The sequence below is a fragment of the Arvicanthis niloticus genome, chromosome 3, assembly GCF_011762505.2.
Source record: "Arvicanthis niloticus isolate mArvNil1 chromosome 3, mArvNil1.pat.X, whole genome shotgun sequence".
NCBI lineage: Eukaryota > Metazoa > Chordata > Mammalia > Rodentia > Muridae > Arvicanthis > Arvicanthis niloticus.
This window is the reverse complement of record NC_047660.1, coordinates 137729874-137751428: the sequence shown is the minus strand read 5'-3', so window position 1 is coordinate 137751428 and position 21555 is coordinate 137729874. Positions and strand designations below refer to the sequence as shown.

Sequence of the window (21555 nt, the reverse complement as noted above, 5' to 3'; positions counted from 1 at the left end):
TGCTCAGCTTGGCCACTGACTCCAGTCACCCCCACCCCCCGCCGCTGCCTGACATCTGACCTCCCTGGATCCTCCCTAGGCTTGGGGCAGAGTCCATATGATAAAACATCCCAGGACCTCCTCTCAGAGGCCAGACGGAGGTGATTCAGCACCAGCAATTCTAAGGTCTGACCTCCATCATCTGGCCCTTCTCCAGCTGGCTCAGACCTCCCAGCACTGGTAATTTCTTTGTTTTGTTGAGATTTCTCACTGTGTAGCCCAGGCTGGCTTTAAAGGGCAATTCTCCTGCCTCAGCCTGCCCAGTGCTGCATTGGCGGGTGTACACTAGCACACCTGGCACTTCAGACTGAGTTGTCTAGTATGGGGGAGGGCTATCCTCCACCATCCCTTTACTGGCTCTCTGTCTTCCCAGCTGTGAGGGACCCCACCAGGATTCTTGGGTTTCCCTCGTGCCTGTGACCTCTGACCTCCAACCTCTGTACCCAGTGGGAACATGTGCCTAGTTAGTAGGTTGGCTTCTCTGAGCCAGGGCAAATGGAAAGAACCTGTCTGACTATCTCCTAAGTCACCACAAAGAGCTGGCAGGTTGGAAGAGGAAGGGGACATGGCCATCCCAGGTATTAGGAGGCCAGGCCTGCCTACCATGTCTCCCACTGTGATGGATGTGGAGACAGAGCATCAGGATCAGGTGAATCCCGCAGGGCTGAGTCAGACCCCTAGCAGGGACATAGAAACTTGAGCACCAGGGCTCAGGGGAAGGGGAAGGTTGGGAGGACAGTCCCTTTGGGTGGTGGCACTAAAGGCAGAGAGCTCCCTTTGGGTGGTTACATACCTAACAGTGCAGACACAGCACCTTGAGCTCTGTGTGCAATGAAAGCCAGAGATAACCAGTTTCCTGGGACACAGGATCCAGCCTGACAGACAGGTGTCTACAGGGACAAAATGGTGGGGTCTTGGGAGTGATTGAGCCATGTTAGTGGGGATTATGAGTCCTTGCATGTCCATGTGACACCTCTGACATCCGTTCCCTGAGGGCAGAGCCCTGTCAGCCTCCAGCTCCACCCCAGTCCCCACCCCACCATGGTAACTTCAGACATGATGGGTGACTTTATATCCCCCATGTTGATACAAAAGCCTGGCTCTCCACTCAAATGGGATGAGTTTATTCCAGAGCAAATTTGAGCACAGAGTTAGGTGACCTCAGATTCCACATTTGAGTATGGAAGCTATCCCATGGAGTTCTGCAGTAGCTGAGGACACAGCACCTGTGACCCGAGTATCAGTCACAGCACAGGACAGAAGTGCAGCTGTTGCCTCAGAAACCCTAGTGTCTCCGTCTGTGGGCTGGTGGGGTTCTCTTAAACTGATAACATCCCAAAGGGTTTTATCTCTGGACTGGATGTTGTGGGACACAGAGGAGCAGGAAGTGGCCACTTAGGAGACTAAGGCTGATGATAAAGTGAACTGGCCCAGGACCTGCAACATTCCAACTCCCCAAGTCACTGAAGTTTCCATCTGAAGTTTCTTTTCCAGAGCGGTTCCCTTGTGCCAGAAACCAGGCTGTGTGGCCCCTCTGGGACTCTTATTTATTTCTTTATTATGTATGCTGTACCACAGTGTTCATGCCAAAGGACAACTGGCAACCATCATGAGTCTGGTTCTCAGTCTTGGTGGCAAGTGCCTTGACCACTGAGCCCCTCATAGGCCTGAAAAAGAAATGGAATGCGCAGGTTCGGTGGGGAACTAGTTGCCAGTTCCGACTGGAAACCCACCTGTGCCAAAGACAGACGGATGGGGCTCAGCAGGCAGTTTTACCCCCTGCACCCTGTAAACCAGGTGTGATGGCATCCAGTGTATGATGATATCACACACTGCGACCCTAGAGAAGTGGAAGCTAGAGGTTAGGAGTTCAATGCCAACCTCAGCACTCAGTGACCCCAGGGCTACTGGAGACCCAGTCTCCAGATGATAAAAACAGCTAGAGTCAGGCATTGCCAAAGTTCCACTGAAGGAAATCTCACAAGGGTGGCTGGGATGGACATTGGCCAGAGCACCCCAGCCCTTGGACCTGTCTCCTCTCCCTCTCTGTACTCTGTGTGGGTGTCTGTGTGAGTTCAACCTCAGGCTTCAGAGGGGTGATAGCCAGAAAATGCTGAGTTTCTTAGTCCCTGGGAACCCTGGCCCTTCCTGGTGACATACGTGACTGTCACACCATATAAGCCTGGCTCGAGCAGCTCTCTGAGCCCTGATGAATACCTACTCAGAGGCAGTTCAGGGTGTGGATGACAGAACAGCATCCGGGAAGAGAGAAACTCAGTTCCACAGTGGGAAAGGAAACACTTTCAATAAGAAGGGACCAGATGCAGCCACCATGTCCAGCCCCCACAAATGCCAGCATCACCTTCAGGTCCATGCTGAGCAGGGCAGCCCCCAGCACAGGTCACCAATGCCCAGTTTCACACACAGGCCACTTGCTTCTGAGACCTCAGATCATAGGGAACCAAGAGAACTTGACATCAGGAACAGGGAGACAGGTCTGTGAGGGAGCCGGAGTGTGGGCCCATCTGGCTAGACCTGTCCCCCCTACTCAGAGCGGGAACACAAGTTGCATTGGTGGGTAGAACTCAGGTGCCATCCATCCAGTCTTGCCACCAAGACTAACAAAGACCAACTGAGGCTTGATTCCGCCACAGCAGAGCTTAACCAGGCAGCAAGTGACAGTCACAGCACCCCTGGATGGGTGACAGAGGGGTGGGGATGAGAGAGAGAGAAATTGCTTAAGGTCACAGTGAGTCAGGACAGCCAGGAACCCAGCCCAGAAATGGCTCGCAGCCTCCCCGCCCTTCCTTGCCTGCCCACTTGTTGCTAGGCAACCCAAGATTTCTTTTTCCCCTGTAAACAAAGGGCGAGTCCCCAGCAGATCCACCTGGCGCCAGTCCAGACCCCAGCACACTGCAGCCTGTGCCTGCCTCTTGGAGTCCCTGGAGACGGTAGGAGACTGGCCACTGAAATCTGCATCCAGCCACTCCACTTGGGCACTCTGTCAAGTTCAAGGTCAAACGCAGAGTGGATTAGAGGCTGGTCCTGGGGAGACTTCAGGCTTTCTCTTGGACCATTGACTGGCGGCATGTGGTAGAGCTGGGTCACAGAAAACCATGAGCCAGGCTCAGAGAGTCAGGATGACAGGGTGTTCTCCAGCTCCTGGAACTCCCATAAGAGAGGAAGTCAGGTGTGGGCAGGCAGAGAAAGCCAGGTCCCACAGGTGGGAAATGAAGAGAGGTAAAGAACCAGAGAAGCAGACGGCCGGCCGGTGAGCCAGACGCCCCGCCCATGCCCACCAAGCTCAGCTCAGCTCACCTCACACACCAGCATGAACAAGCATGCACACACATATGCATGCACATACATGTACACACACATGCGAACACACCTAACCGTAGCTTATCAAGCTCAGTGTGACATCTGTGTCCTTACCTTATTGAATGATGGCCTTTAATGCTTTCACTTGAATCAGACACATCCCAGCTTCTCCGGCATGTCGGCGTCACCAGCATCATCCTGAGGTTCAGGTGGACTGAGGAGAGGAGGGCACACTTGAACTTCAGCTCTGGGGGTCCTTGACAGTTGATCCCACAACCTGGCAGCTCCTGAGTGAGGAGGGTAGTGCATATGTGTGGACTTGATGGCCACAGAGGACTCACATCCTGAGTACAGGGATGGAGAGAGAGCCGGCCTGAGCAGAGGACATGTTCCCCTTGTCTCCCAGGGCTGGTAGCTATGTTCTGGCCCGACTAGAGATTCCCTCATGGAAATGAACCTCATGTGTGGTGCAGCAACACCAACAACAAGCCCATCAGCCATCACTGGCCAGTACCATCTCTCTCACCCAGCTGGTTGGTAGTTTGTTTCTGAGACAACAATTCACCACAACCTCTGTTGGCCTAAAACCTGAGACCTGGCCAACCTGGCTCATCTTAGTACTGGGACCAAAGGCGTGATCACCACACCTAGTCTCTCAGACTCTCTCTCTCTCTCTCTCTCTCTCTCTCTCTCTCTCTCTCTCTCTCTCTCTGTGTGTGTGTGTGGGGGGGGGGTTGAAGCAACTGGGTATTACTAGATTTGTTTATCTCAGACATTCTTGTGAATCTTTGGTGACAAGTTTTGTTTCATACAGAGCTTCACTCAGTAGTGTAGGCTGTCCTGAAACTCACCTTGTAGCCCAGGCTGGCCTGTGAACTCCAGGAACACAGCCTTTCCCTTTCCCCTTCCTACCCTGTCTCTGCCTCTCATCTCACAGTCATTGGGACTCCAAGCTTATTACTGGGTTCTGGCCTCAGAACTGAGAGGTTCTTGAGCCTTCAAAACAAAAAAATTGCTGACTGAGCCATCTCCCCCTCCATCAGATTAAAACATTGGATTTGATTTATTCACTTATCAGCAATTAGTTACTCCAGTGTGTGTATACACAAGAGATTTTTCTTACAAAATATTTTTGTTTTACTTTTGTAGCCCAGGCTGGCTTCAGACTTATTATCTTGAACTCCACATGCTCCTGCCTCTGCTTAGGTCCTGAGCCACTCCAAGTGCCTTCCCTCTGGAAACCGCTGCACTAATGTGCATCAGTGCGCTGCGTGGTTCTGGCTCCATCTAGTGGTCACTAGTGGGGCAGCACAGGCAGGCACAGAACCCAGGGTGACACAAAACAGGGGTTCATTCCCTCTTCCTGTGGGCACTCTTGTAATTTGTTATAAGATCTTTTCATATTAAAAAGAGCAAAAAAAAAAAAAAAAAGACACTAAGGACAGAGGGACAGCTCGACGGTTCAAGCACCAGCTGCTGTCCAAGAGGACCCATGTTTGGTTCACATGGCCCACTTGGCTGCTCTTAACAATCTGCAACTCCAGTTTTGGGGATCTGATGCCCCCTTCAGGCCTCTGTGGGCACTGCATGCATGTGATGCACAGACATACATGCAGGCAAACATACACACATAAAATAAATACAACTTTTTAAAAATAAAAGACTTTAGGCAAGCAAGATAGAGATGCCATCACCCCACATATGGACCCAAGGCCTGCCTAGACCCCTGAGGCCCTGCAGAAGGACAGAGGGTCTGATCAGAATTTGACCACCCATTTGCCACCCACCTGCCACCCTCCTGCCACCATGCAGGAGGATGTCTGGGTCTGAGCTCTGGAGTCACCTCTAGTGACAGGAGCTCACTGAACCTGGGACTAGGGATTCTCCTGCTCCCTCTCCCTTTTTGGGGTTACAGGCACAAACACCAAGCTTACTTTTTGCATGGGTTCTCTGGATTTGAACTTGGGTCCTCACTGTTGGTGCGGTGGTTGCTTTATCTGTGGAGCTGTCTCCCCTACCCTCAGTGATGATGGTTGCTCAGCTTCAGGGAGCATGGGCTGTAGGAGTGTGACCCTGCCACCTGACCACCACTCTCTCCTCTGTAGATCCCAGCATGCAGAACTCCGAGGGAGGAGCAGATTCGCCAGCTTCTGTGGCTCTGCGTCCTGCAGCCCAGCCTGTGCCAGCCTCCCCACAGGTGACTGTGCCCGCCCTGCCATCCTGCCACTTTTGAAAAGCACCACCAAAGTACCATTGACACAGATGAGGAGGGAACACACCCCACCCAGTCAACTGGCTCACTGAGAGCTTCTGTGCCTAAGGAAAGATAACTGAAAAATTGAAAGTAGAGAGAAATGTTAGGATGCTCCCCAAAGCTCCATTCACCTCTCTTCCTCCTCCATCTCCTCCTCCTCCATCCCCTCCTCCATCCCCTAATCCATCTCATCCTCTTCCATTTCCTTCTCCTCCATCCCCTCCTCCATCTCCTCCTCCATCTCCTCCATCCCCTCCTCCATCTCCTCCTCCATTTCATCCTCCTCCGTCCTCCTCCTTCATCTCCTCCTCCATCCCCTCCTCCTCCATCCCCTCCTCCTCCATCTCCTCCTCCTCCATCCCCTCCTCCTCCATCTCCTCCTCCATTTCATCCTCCTCCGTCCTCCTCCTTCATCTCTTCCTCCATCCCCTCCTCCTCCATCCCCTCCTCCTCCATCTCCTCCTCCTCCATCCCCTCCTCCTCCATCTCCTCCTCCATCTCCTCCTCCATCCCCTCCTCCTCCATCTCCTCCTCCTCCATCCCCTCCTCCATCTCCTTCATCTCCTCCTCCTCCATCTCCTCCTCCTCCATCTCCTCCTCCATCCCCTCCTCCTCCATCCCCTCCTCCATCCCCTCCTCCATTTCATCCTCCTCCGTCCTCCTCCTTCATCTCCTCCTCCATCCCCTCCTCCTCCATCCCCTCCTCCTCCATCTCCTCCTCCTCCATCCCCTCCTCCTCCATCTCCTCCTCCATCCCCTCCTCCTCCATCTCCTCCTCCTCCATCCCCTCCTCCATCTCCTCCTCCATCCCCTCCTCCTCCATCCCCTCCTCCATTTCATCCTCCTCCGTCCTCCTCCTTCATCTCCTCCTCCATCCCCTCCTCCTCCATCCCCTCCTCCTCCATCTCCTCCTCCTCCATCCCCTCCTCCTCCATCTCCTCCTCCATCTCCTCCTCCATCCCCTCCTCCTCCATCTCCTCCTCCTCCATCCCCTCCTCCATCTCCTTCATCTCCTCCTCCTCCATCTTCTCCTCCTCCATCTCCTCCTCCATCCCCTCCTCCTCCATCCCCTCCTCCTCCATCCCCTCCTCCTCCATCTCCTCCTCCTCCATCCCTTCCTCCTCCATCCCCTCCTCCTCCATCTCCTCTTCCTCCATCTCCTCTTCCTCCATCTCCTCCTCTATCTCCTCCTCCATCCCCTCCTCCATCTCCTCTTCCTCCATCTCCTCCTCCATCTCCTCCTCCTCCATCTCCTTCATCCCCTCCTCCATCTCCTCCATCTTATCCTCCATCTCCTCCTCCTCCATCTCCTTCATCTCCTCCTCCTCCATCTCCTCCTCCTCCATCTCCTTCATCTCATCCTCCTCCATCTCCTCCTCCTCCATCTCCTTCATCTCATCCTCCTCCATCTCCTCCTCCATCCCCTCCTCCTCCATCTCCTCCTCCATCTCCTCCATCTCCTCCTCCTTCATTACCTCCTCTTCTATCTCCTCCTCCATCCCCTCCTCCTCCATCTCCTCTTCCATCCCCTTCTCCATCTCCTCCTCCCCTTCTCCTCCTCCATCCCCTCCTCGTTCATCCCCTCCTCCTCCATCTCCTCCTCCATCTCCTCCGCCTTTATTCCCTCCTCCCCCTTCTCCTCCTCTATCTCCTCCTCCATCCCCTCCTCCATCTCCTTCTCCCCCTTCTCCTCCTCCATCCCCTCCTCGTTCATCCCCTCCTCCATATCCTCCGCCTTCATTCCCTCCTCCTCCATCCCCTCCTCCATCTCCTTCTCCATCCGCTCCTCCTCCATCTCCTCCTCCATCTCCTCCTTCATCTCCTCCTCCATCTCCTCTTCCATCTCCTCCTCCTCCATCTCCTCCTTCATCCCCTCCTCCTCCATCTCCTCCTCCATCCCCTCTTTCATCCCCTCCTTCATCTCCTCCTCCCCCTTCTTCTCCTCCATCCCCTCCTCGTTCATCTGTTCCTCCTCCATCTCCTCCTCCATCTCCTCCTCCCTTCCCTCCTCCTCCATCCCCTCCTCCTCCATCTTTTCCTCCATCTCCTCCTCCTCCATTCCCTCCTCCATCCCCTCTTCCATCTCCTCCTCCTCCATCTCCTTTTTCATTTCCTCCTCCATCCCCTCCTCCATCTCCTTCTCCCCCTTCTCCTCCTCCATCCCCTCCTCCTTCATCCCCTCCACCTCCATCTCCTCCTCCATCTCCTCCTCCATCTCCTCCTCCATCCCCTCCTCCTTTATCCCCTCCTCTATCCCTTCCTCCATCTCCTCCTCCATCCTCCCCTCCTTCATCCCCTCCTCCATCTCCTCCTCCTCCATCTCTTCCTCCATCTCCTCCTCCTCCATCCCCTTCTCCATCCCCTCCTCCTCCATCTCTTCCTCCTCTATCTCCTCCTCCTCCATCTCCTCCTCCATCCCCCTCCTCTATCTCCTCCTCCATCTCCTCCATCTCCTCCTCCTCCATCTCCTTCTCCTTCATCTCCTCCTCCATCCCCTCCTCCATCTCCTCCTCCATCTCCTCCTCCTCCATCTCCTTCTTCTTCATCTCCTCCTCCATACCCTCCTCCATCTCCTCCACCATCTCTTTCTCCTCCATCTCCTTCTTCTCCATCTCCTCCTCCATACCCTCCTCCATCCCCTCCTCCATCTCCTCCTCCTCCATCCCCCTCCTTTATCCCCTCCTCCATCTCCTTCTCCCCCTTCTCCTCCTCCATCCCCTTCTCTTTCATCCCCTCCACCTCCATCTCCTCCTCCATCTCCTCCTCCATCCCCTCCTCCTTTATCCTCTCCTCCTCCATCTCCTCCTCCATCCTCTCCTCCTCCATCCCCTCCTCCATCTCCTCTTCCTCCATCTCTTCCTCCATCTCCTCCTCCTTCATCCCCTCCTTCATTACCTCCTCCTCTATCTCCTCCTCCATCCCCTCCTCCTCCATCCCCTCCTCCATCCCCTCCTCCATCCCCTCCTCGTTCATCCCCTCCTCCTCCATCTCCTCCACCTTCATTCCCTCCTCCATCTCCTCCTCCATCCCCTCCTCCATCCCCTCCTCCTCCATCTCTTCCTCCTCCATTCCCTCCTCCTCCATCTCCTCCTCCATCTCTTCCTCTATCTCCTCCTCCATCTCCTCCTCCATCTCCTCCTCCATCTCCTCCTCTATCTCCTCCTCCATCCCCTCCTCGTTCATCCCCTCCTTCTCCTCCTCCATCTCCTCCTCCATCTCCTTCGCCTTCATTTCCTCCTCCTCCATCTCCTCCTCCATCTCCTCCTCCTTCATCCCCTCCTCGTTCATTCCCTCCTCCTCCATCTCCTCCTCCTTCATCCCCTCCTCGTTCATCCCCTCCTCCTCCATCTCCTCCTCCATCTCCTCCATCCCCATCTCCTCCTTCATCCCCTCCTCCTCCATCTCCTTCATCTCCTCCTCCTTCATCCCCTTCTCCTCCATCCCCTCCTCCATCTCCTCCTCCATCCCCTCCTCCTCCATCTCCTCCATCTCCTCCTATCCCCCTCCATCTCCTCCTCCACCTTCTCCTCCTCCATCCCCTCCTCCTCCATCCCTCCCTCCTCCATCTCCTCCTCCATCTCCTCCTCCCCTCTTCCATATTATTAGAAATGGATCCCAAGGTCATGAGTGTGCTTTTCTCAAGGCCCAGGATCATTCTTGAGAGGCTGTTGGCCACTGTTCTCTGCAGTCATGAACAAACCAGCCTTCAGAGTGAGCTGTGGGACAGGACACATGGGCGTGCCAGGAAAACTGGAAGTTCAGAGACACAGACACAGGACACATAGTAACTAATTTATCACGGGGACAAAGGAACAATTGCAGTGACATTAAGAATAGAAAGGCAGACACCGTCAGACGTTGTCCTTCTGTTTCTTATGAAATGCTGCTGATGAGCTCAGGACCTTTACACATGCTAGCAACGGGCTCATCCCAAAACTGCTCACTTTGTCCACACCTCCCCAGTCACCCCTCCAATCATCCTACCTCCCCAGCATCGTACCTCCTCCCCTCCTCCCCTCCTCCCCTCCTCCCCTCTTCCCCTCCTCCCCTCCCCCCTCCCCCTTCCTCCCCTTCCCAGCTCCTTACATCTCTGAAGACATGCCCTCCACTGCCCAGCTCTAGCTGCCCCTTCAGACTTCTCAGTGTTAGCTGTGGGTGCACACCCTGTGCCTCTGCTTTTGTTCTGTTGATCTGTTGAACAAGGTCTCACTGTGTAACCCAAGGCTGACCTGGAACTGTCAGCAGTCCTCCTGCCTCTGCCTCACCCCTTCTACCCTGCATACTGGATTACAGCTCTCACCGTCACACCTAACTCAACCCCTAGTGTTGCCAGGGATTTGTTTGGTTGGTTGGTTTTGTGTTGGTTTTGTGTTGTTGTTGTTGTTGTTGTTGTTGTTGTTGTTGGAGACCAGGTGCCTGAGGCCAGTTTCTGCACTGCTGGATGTTTGCAGTCCTCGCTCTGTAATGCACTTTCCTCAGATTCCCAACTAACTCTCCTGCTCAGCCTTCCCAGTGCTGGCCTTGGAGGTGTGTGCCATGACTGTGGGAGGGGATGTGCCCTGTGTAGACACAGGCTGCCAGGTAGAAGGCAGGCATGGAGGCCTTTCTCTCACAGTACCTTATTTGACTGGCTGGGCTGGCAGCCAGCAAGCCTCAGAGGTCCTATTGTCTCTACCTCCTGTACACTGGGGTCACAGGAGCTTGCAGCCACATCTGGCTTTCCATGTGGGTGCTGGGATTCAAACTCACACCTTCATGCTGTGCAGCAGGGGCTCTTACGTAGAGCTCTGTGCACACAGCCTTCCTGAATACCCTTTTACTGAGATGGGATTGACACCTTAAGGATCCTTAGAAAGTGGGTGACCACAGTCCCCAGTGTCCCCCTCCTCAGACAGTCTGCTTCCTACCTCCAAACAGCTAAGATATGGCTTAGGCCAGTGAGGATCAGGGTTGAGCCAGGGACCTCTGTCAGGGAAGACCCACTTCCAACCTTAGCTCCTGAACCTGAACTTGATATTCCCAATGGGTTATTTCTGGTGTGCCCATGTATGCTCGTGTGTGTGTGTGTGTGTGTGTGTGTGTGTGTGTGTGTGTGTGTGTATGTGCTCATGTGTGTGTGTGTGTGTGTGTATGTTCCCATCCATATGTGTCTGTGTGTGTGTTTACATGCAGCTTCTGCCCTGACCCTGTCCCTGCCCCTGCCCTGTGTCTGCATCTCTGTGGGTCCCAGCATGCTGCCACAGCAGGAGTGGGACGTCCAGATCACAGTTCCGAGGGGTCTTCCCAGTGATGATCTCCTGTTGTCTGTTGCAGAGGGTGCTGGTCCAGGCCGCAGGCTCCACTCCCAAGGGTACCCCGATGCAGACGCTCACCCTCCCTAGAGTCCAGCCGGTGCCACCACAGGTAAGGACACCCCGTGAGCACTGGCAGCTGTGTGCAGCCTCCAGCCTATGAGTCATTTTCCTGTTGTCACTAGTGTCTACAGTCACTGGAAAGTTCCGGAAGCTCTGGTAAAAGAAAAAATTCACTTACCACAGACAAATGCAACAAGCTGAGGACAGTGGTTTCTCTTTTGTTCCCTGTGGCACAGAGCCAGCTGCAGCTGGTCAGAGAGGCTGTGCTGTAAGGATTGGGGCAGGCCTCTCAGGTGATCTTTCCTAGAAAAGGCCAAGAATGTGACTGTAGCAGCCAGCCATAGTGATGTATGGGAGGGGCAGGTGCCAATAAAACTTTATTTACACAAAGGCAAAGGGCTAAGTAAGGTTGCCCTTTCCTCCTGAGGGAGCTGCCTGGCACCCAGTGGGTGATAGTGACTGACTGTGTTGGAGAGTGGAGGTTTTCAGGGTTTCCAGAGAGCACCAGGGGCATTAAAGTGTTCCCAGGACCTGGCCATTGGCTCTGTAGGAGGAGGGCAAACAAACAGCAGCATAGGACACAGCAGCCTGCCCCACACCGCTGCGGTCTGGAACTGTCCCAGCAGTCGGGGCCTCAGGCCTCCCACTGAGCTCTGCCTCCTGCTGGGCTCGGGCTGTCCTCCTGTCCTTTCCCTGGGGACTCCACAGAGCACAGAACACCCAAGCTGTGGGAGGGCCACGGTAGTCTGGGATCCCAGCTCAAGACCACAGACTGACCAGGGCAAGGCTGAAGTTGGTGCCACAACATGCTGGCCATTCACTATACAGCGTAGGCACAGGGCTGTGCTGCCCTTCAGGATCGCAGGATGGGGACTGGGAGAGGATGTCGTCGTGGTTGTAAGTGCCCCCATACCTCTCCAGGCTTACCTCTGTTTCCAACCCAGTCCCCTCTGTGACTTCGCGCTTGCTTCTCGTTGCAGGTGCAGCACGTGTACCCCGCACAGGTGCAGTACGTGGAGGGTGGGGACGCTGTCTACGCCAATGGAGCCATGTACGTGTGCTCCGTGAGGGCCCTGGTACCCCACAGACTCACAACTCCACTGCTTCCCCACAGTCAATTCTCTCCCATCCCCGGTCCCTGAGACTCCAGTTCAGGGCTACAGCTTTTGTGATCTTGGCTTCTAGAAAACTCAATAAAAATATCAAACCAAGCCACAGGCCCCTGAGAGTGGTGACCTGGGAACTTTCCATCTGGGCCTTTGATGAGTTTCCTGGACTGTTGACAAAACTAATTTTTTAATTTTTAAGATATTCTGGAACTTTCTAGAATTTTCTTCTATCTTTTGTGTGTGTTCATTTGTGTGTAGTGAAAATGTGTGAGTGGACATATGTGAGTGTACATGTACATGTGTTAGTGTACGTGTGTGCAAGTGCATGTGTGTACTTGTGTGAGTACAATGTGTGTGTGTGTGTGTGTGTGTGTGTGTGTGTGTGTGTGTGTGCTTGCACATGTGAGTGCAGCACCCACCAGAGCCAGCAGAGGGCGCTGGGTCCCCAGGAGCTGGAGCAACAGGCAGTGGGTTCAAAGCAGAGAGTTGTGTTAAAGCTGAGCCAGCCCTCCAGCCCACTGTCTCCTTTAGATCTCTCAGTAGCATGATTAGTCATAAAATGGTGGCACTTTCTCTCCCACAGCCGAGCTGCCTATGCCTACAACCCAGACCCTCAGCTCTACGCCCCCAGCAGCGCAGCATCTTACTTTGAGACTCCAGGTGGCGCTCAGGTGACTGTGGCAGCCTCATCCCCGCCAGCGGTTCCCTCCCACAGCATGGTGGGCATCACCATGGATGTCTCAGGGACCCCCATTGTGTCTGGCGCAGGAGCCTACCTCATCCATGGGGGCATGGACGGCACAAGACACTCCCTGGCCCACACTGCCCGCTCCTCACCTGCCACGGTATGTACAAAGGCCCCATGGCCAGCGGGTAGCCCTGCTAACCTCAGCAGCACCCAGCACTCAGGCAGGTGAGTAGCAAGGACCAGGTCTGCGTTCTGCCAGCTGCTGAGGTGCTGAGGGAAGGTGACAGCTGTGCGGGTAGGAGAGCCCTGTAAGACGTTGGGGAACAGAGTGTCCTCTGCTGAGTCCTGCTGCTGTCCTGGTCATTATTGTCCTCACTGTCAGCCTCCCAGAGCCATCCCCAGATGGAGGATACACCCGTGACAGGGGACACAGGCTGCTGTCATAGCTCACTGCTCACCTGCCTTAAATATAGCTGTGCTTCGGACTTTGGAGTTTTTGTGGGGAAAGGGGAGTTGAGGCAGAGTGTTTGTTGCTGTGTAGCCCAGGTTGGCCCAGAACTTCCTCTGTAGTCCAGATTGACCTCAATTCCACAATCCTCAGTCTCCCAAGTGCCCAGCTGTGTCTCATTGTTTAATGTTTATTTTTTTTATCACTTTGTAAATAACATGAAGTCACATCATTCTTTGGTGCAGAGCCCTGAAGGACTTGATGTGTGTATAAGTTCCTGGATTCCCACGCCACATTTCTCACCCAAACATAACAAAACAAATGCCCTTTCCTACAATGCTGGCAGCTATGGGTCTGTTCTCTGTCGTGCTGGGCACCTATGGGCTATCAGAGGTGGAGTCACAGATGCTGTTTCTTGCCCTCAGCATGTGGTAGGTTGTGGTGGAAGCCATAATTATTCCTTGCATCCCCAGCTGGAGGCCAAGGGGAAAGCCTCTGGCTTGGGAGCACGGTGAAGAAGTCAGGCAGAGCCCTGGGTGTACAGCCCCCCTTCTCGGGGGAGACCCCTCTGACTGGAGTTGCTGACTCTGCACAGTGTACCCCACACACAGCCACCTGCCCATTTCCCATTCCTGGGAAGTACATTCAGCCACCTTGCCAGGGCGCAAGAGTTGTTGACACTTTTTGTCTTCCCCGTCCTGGTCGGTGTGCCATGGAATCTCTGTGGTGGTAATTTGTGTTTCCTCACTAGCTGGGCACAGTGAACAACTAGGTGCTCACTCACTGGCTCACTCTGTGTTGAATGTTACTTCAGTTGTCTGCTTTCTGCTCAGCCAGGCTGGCGTTTTCCAGCTGGGTGTAGAGAAATACTCATGTCCTGGAAAGAAGTCCCCATCAGATGCACAGTTTGTAAACATTTCCCGTGTCTGAGCTTTCTTTTTTCTTAATTATTTAAATCCAGGGTCTCTGTTGACAGAATGGTTTTTCCTTATTTGGACATCTCAGAATTTTCTGTAGAAAATGGTGTCTTTAGCATTACTGTGTGGATGTTCTTGCTGCGCGAGCTGCATCCCCCACCCATGGTTTGCTGTGGCCATTGGTCATTTGTTTAATGACCTTTCTGGGCCAATGTGGAATCTATATTCTTTGTTGTGGTAATTTTTTTTAAAAAATAGTGAATACATAGATTTAACTTTTGTACTATAAACTCTGTGCAACAGTGGTAGACTCCACCCCTTTTTATTATTTGGGAAGATCACATCTCATGAGGCTGGCCCTAACTTGACATCCTCCTGCCTCACAGGGTTGGTGAGTGGCACTCCCCACATCTGACTTGAAAAATATAACCCTTAAAAACAAAATTGGGCCAGGTGTCATGGCGCACACCTTTAATCCCACTACTCAGGGAGCAGAGGTAGATGTATCTCTGTGAGTTCCAGGACAGTCAGGGCTGCATAAACCTGTCTCACATTTAAGAGAAAGAAAGAGAGAGGGGGAGGGGGGAGAAAGATGGGCCCTGGAGAGGTGCCTCAGTGTAAGGTGCCTGGAGAGCCAGTGTGAGGTCCTGAGCTCAGTCCCCAGGCCTATACAAGCAAGGCATGGAGGTGCACACTTTTCATCCCAGCCGGAACAGGAGGATCCCTGGGGCTCACTTGCCAGCCCAGCAGAGTGAATAGGCTGCAGGTTCACGGGGAGACCCTGTCTCAAAACACAAGATGAAAAGAGTTGTAGCTAGCATTGACCTGGACTCCTTGTGCAGGACCAGATGAGCCCACGCACTCCCCACAAGCCTCCTTTACCTGGCCTGGCTATTTTTTACAATAGTGTGACAGAGTCATTCAGCAGAGGGTTCAAACCTGCTCTTCTTCCCGGCCCACCTCTTTCATGTGGGCTGCCTTCATGGAGCTTGGGACTGTCTGGGTCCTTCATGGAAGGTTCCAGAAGTGGGAAGAAGCTGGCACATTCAGCTGACAGTCATGAGCCATTCCTGCTGCCTTTCAGGATGCTGCAGGCTTAGGCCGTCTGTGCCTCTCTCTGCCACTGTGTGCTTCTGTCTTCTTGTCCGCACGCGCGGGGCTGGGAGCAGATGGTGCACCTGGCCTCTGTTCACCCCATGGTGCTCTTTGTACTGTGTAAAGACAGCCCTGATGTCCTGGTTTATCCAGGTGCCATTAAGGGAGATCACAGATGTACCATGACTCTGAGGGCCTCAGAAGCCATGACCCTTTCTTTGTTCTATTTTCTTACTGCACTGCACTCATTGTGTGCACTCAATGTGCCATGGCATAGTTGTCAGGGCAACTTGTGGAAGTAGATTCTCTCCTTACGCCACGTGGGTCTTAGGGATTGAACTCAGGTCGACAGACTTGGTGGCAAGCACCTTTACCCCTGAGCTATCCTGCCTGCCCTGGGCCCTCTGTTTTGACTGTGGTTCTAGGGTGCCTGGTGAGTGAAACATTCCACTTGCTCTTGCCCAAAACCCTGTGAGAGCCCCTGCTCCCCTGAGTGTTTTAGGTTCTCTCCTGGCTGATGCTAGCACCCACTGCCACCTGTAAGGCCAGGTCACACTCAATGCAGCAAGAGGTCTTCCCCCCACTCCGCTCCACCCAGGTCCTTAGCGGGTCACAGCACCCCTGACAGCTCATTCTGTCCCCACTCACTTTCCTCGGCTCCATGTCAATCGCTTCCCCTGCACTGTCTCCTGATTCCAACTCCTTGTCAGGCAGTGTGCAGTGGCCCAGAGTCCCTGAGCTAGGAGTCCCTGGTGCCGCACTAGGGAAGGTGGCTCAGGGATCAGTGTTACCTGCTGTCTGCAGCAGCAGCTGCAGTGTGGGATATGTGCAGGTGATGGGGGCTGAATGACCTGCCTGGCTCACATCTGAGTTCACACGACAGCTGTGTTTAAGTTTGGTTCTCAGGGCCTGGGGAGAGGGCTCACTGGGTGAAGTGTGACCCTCTCAGCCCTCACCTAAGAAGCTGGGCATGGTGGTACCTGCCTCTGACCCCAGAGCTGAGGAGGTGGAGACAGGAAGACCCGGGAGCTTGTTAGCCAGTCAGTGAACTAACTCAAGGTTCATAGTGAGACCATGTGGCAAAAAATAAGGTGGAGTGGTGACCCAGTGTCTAACCTGAGGGTTCAGGTCCAAGAACCCAAATAGTGGTGCACAGCACTCTATAACTCCAGGTGCAGGGCATCTGGTGCCTTCTCTGGCCTCCACAGGCACCTGGCACGCACATGCAGGATACACAGACAGACATGCTGGCAAAACAACCATACTTAAAATACAAACACGAGTGAATTGGGAGAGTCTCTGAGGAGGACTCTTGCTGCTGGCCTCAGCCTCCGTATGCATGAGCTTGGTTCATCCTGTGCTGGGACATAACGTGGGCCACCAGCGACTTCTGCCTTGTGCTGCTGTCTTGAGCTCTGGGCTCGGGTGCATGGCACACAGCCTTGAACTTGCCATGGCTTCATTCACCGTTAACCCCCTGCCTTGGCCTTGCTAGCTGCCCTTGTTATTTGGATGCTAAGGAGAGACTGGTGTGGGCTGCCTGCCTCTAACCATCTGATTTCCTTCTCTCCCCCCACCCCACCCCCACTACCTTTTTGGTTTTGTCCTGTCTCTGTACATGTCTTTGTAGCTTGAAATGGCGATTGAGACTCTCCAAAAAAGCGAAGGCCTCGCCCCCCACAAAGGCGGCCTGCTCAACAGCCATGTAAGTGCGCTGGGACCCCCACCCGGCACCCTGCTCTGCCTGGAGTGTTCGCAGATCTTAGAAAAGCCCAGATACCTGCCAAAATACAACCTCGAAAAGGTTTAAGAAAGACAAAAAACTCTAACCAAAAAAATCTCAGAAGCAGCAGCCTTGGATAGTGAGGAAGAGGCTTTCATGGGCACTAGGTTCCCTGATGATAACACCTGTACCCAGCTTGTCCCAGGGGACAAGTTATCTCGAGATGTGTAGACCTGTGGTGAGATCTTAAGAATGAATTCTAAGATAATCAAGAAAGGTGACAGAAGGGACTGGCCTGGTCATGCCTGTCATCCCAGATTCGGGATGCCAGGGCAGGAGGGTGGCAGGTCTGAGGCCAGTCTGTGCTGCATAACAAGACCCTACCTCAAAACAGAAAAGCTGGGCCAGGCTCAGGGAGTCAGGCACCAAGGCCCCAGGATCTGTTCCTAAGATCATATAGGTAGGTGTGGTGTTTCATATCTGCAAACAGCACTTAAGAGACTGGAGGATCAGGAGCTCAAAGTCAGCTGCCACAGCACAGCAACTTTAAGGCTAACCTAGGCTACATGAGAACTTGATTAAAGGGGGTGGGGGAGAAGAGGGCCTACAAGATGTCTAGTCAGTCAAGTCCTTGTCGTGAATTCGAGTTCAAACTCCAAAAGCCACATAAACCAGGCATGGTGAGTGTGCCTTTAACCCCAGCACTCAGACACCCTGGTCTACATAGGGAGTTAGAGATGAGCCTGAACCTTGTCTCAAAAATAATGACAGTGTTGGAAGAATGTGGCAGTGAATTAGTTAAACTGATTTGGCTCCCAGCGGGTGATGATATCTGCCTGAGAGCTCTCTGGATTCAAGAATAAAAGACACACACACACCAGCTAGTTCTGATATGCCTTGACTAGCTCAATGGCTAAGCCTCTCCATGACTAGCACGCATTTCCCTCCCGTATTCCTGGCTCAACACCTTCTAAATCCATATCTCATCTTTGCTGCCCTGGTATCTTCTGGGCAGTGCTCCTTCCCCTTCTAGGACTTCCCCTTTCCACCTACACTGCTGGATGGGTTCTCTCCTGCAGCGCTCAAATCTGATCCCTCTGCCTCCAAGTCATGGTTATTGTCCATCTCTACTCTCTCTCTGTCTCTCTCTGTCTTCTGTCTCCCCCCCCCCCACCCCCTGCCCCTTGCCTGCACAATCTAAAGTCCTGCCTCTGTCTTTTTATCCAGCCATTGGCTGCCAGCTGGGGACCCTCAGGTCTGGAAGCACAGCTTTTTGGGTGCTGAAATAAGATATACCATAGAATCAGTCCCCAACATCTCACGGTTTTTGCCCAAATTTTTAAAAAGGCTTTTAGATACAAATTGAGCATAACTATAACAATTATGTAAATTACAAAGTATGATATATAATTAACATCCAGCCCATCATATTTGTCAAAAATATGATGTCAATTATATTTGTCAATTAGATAAAGTACTCTGCCTTCTGTCCTAACTTAAAAGAGCTTATAGTTCTGTACTTGAGTTATGTTCTGATTCTCGCTTGCATTATCATCTGAACATCATCCTCTCAAATCTATACCATCTTCCCCTACAGTAAACAACTTGAGTTTGCTTATGAGTCTATAACTAGTCTTCAACCCCTCAGAAATCCGAGAACAAATTATTACCTGAATATGTAGGAAACACAAAAACATAGTTTCCAAGGCTTAAACAAATTGCAGAGACGGCTGACTACCTGGACAGTCCCCTAATTTCTTATAATGTTGGAGATTCTGTCTTTATCCTTCTGGCTCAGACCATCTGACAGACCTTGAAATGAAGCAGGAACTATGAAGGACTAGTTTGTTCTGTCTTGTCAGAGCTAAACTGTCAACTATCTCACACTGTGTGTCCTTTCCTGGACAATCTTTTTGTCTGTAGATGAATAGGGCAGTTTTTGTCCAGTGGCCACCTTGTCACAACTGGAGCAGCTCCATATGGAGGCCGTAATGCTCAAGGTCTCCTCTGAAGTGGGATGTGGAAGCTGTCGGAAGCTGACATGTCTCCTTGTCAAATGATCTTTAATAATAAAATAACATTAAATGTGGATTTCTGATGTTTCTGAAGACTATGTACATAAAGTATGTCTGAACTGTTAAACCTTAACTACTCTTAGGCATTTCTATTTGAGTAATATTGAAAACACTTTTCTATATTTAAATCAGAATCTAATATAACTATGAGTTTTTTATTACCTGGCCCTTAACTTGCCTTACTCACTCATCCTAAACAGTTTGTAACAGCCGTTATTAGAAGAACTGGGTCGATGGGTCGATGGGTCGATGGGCAGTGGTGGCACACGCCTTTAATCCCAGCACTTGGGAGGCAGAGGCAGGCAGATTTCTGAGTTCAAGGCCAGCCTGGTCTACAGAGTGAGTTCCAGGACAGCCAGAACTACACAGAGAAACCCTGTCTGGGGGGGGTGGGGGGTGAGAGGACTGAGTCTCAGTTTTGTATTCTTAAATGAGTTGCATGGGCACAATGCCTATCTAAGTGTAACAATATTGGTTTCAAATTTTGGATCAATACAAGAAATTTATACAGTGAAAAATCTTAGATCTATATTAGTATATAAATTCTGCACCAATGTAAGAAATTATAACTTCAATTTTGCATCAGTTATAAAGATTTCTACCAATGTAAGATTGTGGTTATACAATGCTTTGTTTAAGAATAAATTCAGTAATCCATCCCATCTATTTCCTTCCTGTTCAAAATTATGACCATTTCCAAATTATCCCTTAAAATGACAACCTATCTACAATTTATAAAATAACCATAACAGACACCCAAACCCAAGGGACCGGGATGACAACTCTCCACGGCTTCTTCCTGCTGAATTGGGTGAGGAATTATTTTTAAAGGGGTTGGGAGGGGTGGGAAAATTAGAAAATTTGGTTAGACTTAAGAAAGCTAGCTTTAGTATCTGTTGTCCAGTCTCTGTATGCTGGAAGGCTCAGGGCTTGACTGAAGTGTTGGCTTCCATCTGAAAGGCTGGATGAAGTGAGGTCATCTGGAACCACCATCTATCCCTGAAGCTGTTTTGGAAGCAGTGGATTGTGCAAGATGCACAGATCAGTTAAGGATGAATCTGCTTCCTGTCAGAGCAGGTGAAAGACAACTGTCTTTTTTAATGAGTTAACTTGATCAATAACCGGTTTAATAAATCTTCATTCATGCCATATGAAGGAGGGCATGAAGAATCTTAAGTATTCTATAACCAACAAGATTTATTGTCTAATTTTAGCTGAAGTTTTGGCTAAAGACATTTTTATGTTTAAGCCAGTTCCCGGGCTGCTCCCATGTGGAGGGATCAGCAGATCAAGTTACCTGTCCTGTTTGATTTTCTCAAATTTTTCTTTTCTGGAGCCAAGATCTTCAGGGGGTCTTCCCCTGTCATATCTGATCCATACCACTCTGGGAGATGTCCAAAGCCTTTTCTCCTTCCCTGTCAACACAGATACAGAGCCTGTTTACCAAAATAACAAGTCCTTGGTCCAGTCACCAGCAGTCACTAACTGTATAGCTTGGCCTCTCCTAGAGGAATTTTAATATCATAAATACCACCAAACTTATAATCATCTTCATTTTGACAATTAAAACAACGCAAAGCAATTAAAACAATCTGGTTGAGGTAGTGCCCCCCCATCTCTTTCTTTGTTCTTACACAATTAATTTTTGATAGTGAGATCAAGGCCTAAGTTTCTACTGTCTGAGATGGGTTAAGCTCCACATCCCATGCTTTTAACCTAAAATTTAAGATCAAAAGCCTCAGTTATTTATTTATCTAAATATACTTCAGTCTTCCTTTCTATGGAGATCAATATATCTGTGGATACATATGTTTTCTTCTCTTTATGTAACTTGAATTAACATAAGCTTCTATTATCTGTCTAAGGTAAGTTTTTTCTACTTACCCCCTACTCTTTGACCTATAATTTAAGATCAATAATTTATTCATCTATGAATTTAACTTTAATTAAACTCCCTTCTACTTACTGTATAAGCCTATTTCCAGGCTCTATTTTTGCCATACCAGGTTAAGCAATCCCAGAAATCTCATGTAGACCATCTTCAAAGATTTTGAATATTTGCCCTGGCAAGACTTTCACATTTCTTTGAATGCATTTTTTTATTCCTTCTATTTTATCTCCATGCCTTTATTTCCTACATTTAAGGTCAAAGGCCTGGATTTCTTTATTCCATGTATACTTCAAAACAATTAAACAATTGCCAGTATACTCCCTTCTATCCTTAAAAACAATTAAATTTTAACTATCTCTATCCTTTATTTGTTTGGTTGTGGGAGGTAGCTAGCATCTATGGTTTGCCTGCCTCTGCCTTCCTCTGAGCAGCCAGCGGACCCAGAGCTGCAGGGCTCCCAGCGCTGCCTGCCGAGCTCAAGCCCTTTGTATAGTTGCAAACTGTGGGAAGAAATCCCGTGTGACTTAGGCAAACCTGTGGCCTGCTAAGAAGCCAGTTCTCCCCTCGTCTTAATTTTATATCATGGTGTCTGGATTCCATCCAAGAATCTCTAAATAATTTTTAATAGTGAGTTCTTGCCT

The 21555-nt window shown here is 51.3% G+C and overlaps 1 protein-coding gene and 1 long non-coding RNA gene across 7 annotated transcripts in view; one reads left to right on the top strand and one right to left on the bottom strand.

Annotated features, from left to right (window-relative positions):
• The window catches only part of Rfx2 (regulatory factor X2), a 62786-nt gene that overhangs the window by 24117 nt on the left and 17114 nt on the right, over positions 1-21555 (top strand). For 3 of the 4 annotated variants that reach the window (XM_034498598.2, XM_076932025.1, XM_076932023.1), the window contains exons 2-6: positions 5466-5557; positions 10928-11017; positions 11949-12019; positions 12661-12922; positions 16856-16930. In XM_034498598.2, the coding sequence (XP_034354489.1) occupies positions 5474-5557; positions 10928-11017; positions 11949-12019; positions 12661-12922; positions 16856-16930 (582 nt within the window). In that variant the 5' untranslated portion in view covers positions 5466-5473. The remainder of the gene's footprint in view (positions 1-5465; positions 5558-10927; positions 11018-11948; positions 12020-12660; positions 12923-16855; positions 16931-21555) is intronic. The other variant, XM_076932024.1, reaches the window with a different exon arrangement.
• On the bottom strand, positions 1070-11272 carry LOC117705856 (uncharacterized). 3 transcript variants are annotated; one of them, XR_013109586.1, is made up of 4 exons: positions 11147-11272; positions 3475-3647; positions 2402-3201; positions 1070-1706 (listed from the first exon to the last, which is right to left on the bottom strand). It is a non-coding gene; the product is annotated as an uncharacterized LOC117705856 (long non-coding RNA). The 3 variants fall into 3 exon arrangements; XR_013109584.1 differs by having other exon boundaries at positions 1070-3201; XR_013109585.1 differs by lacking the exon at positions 11147-11272 and adding an exon at positions 5295-5459 and having other exon boundaries at positions 1070-3201.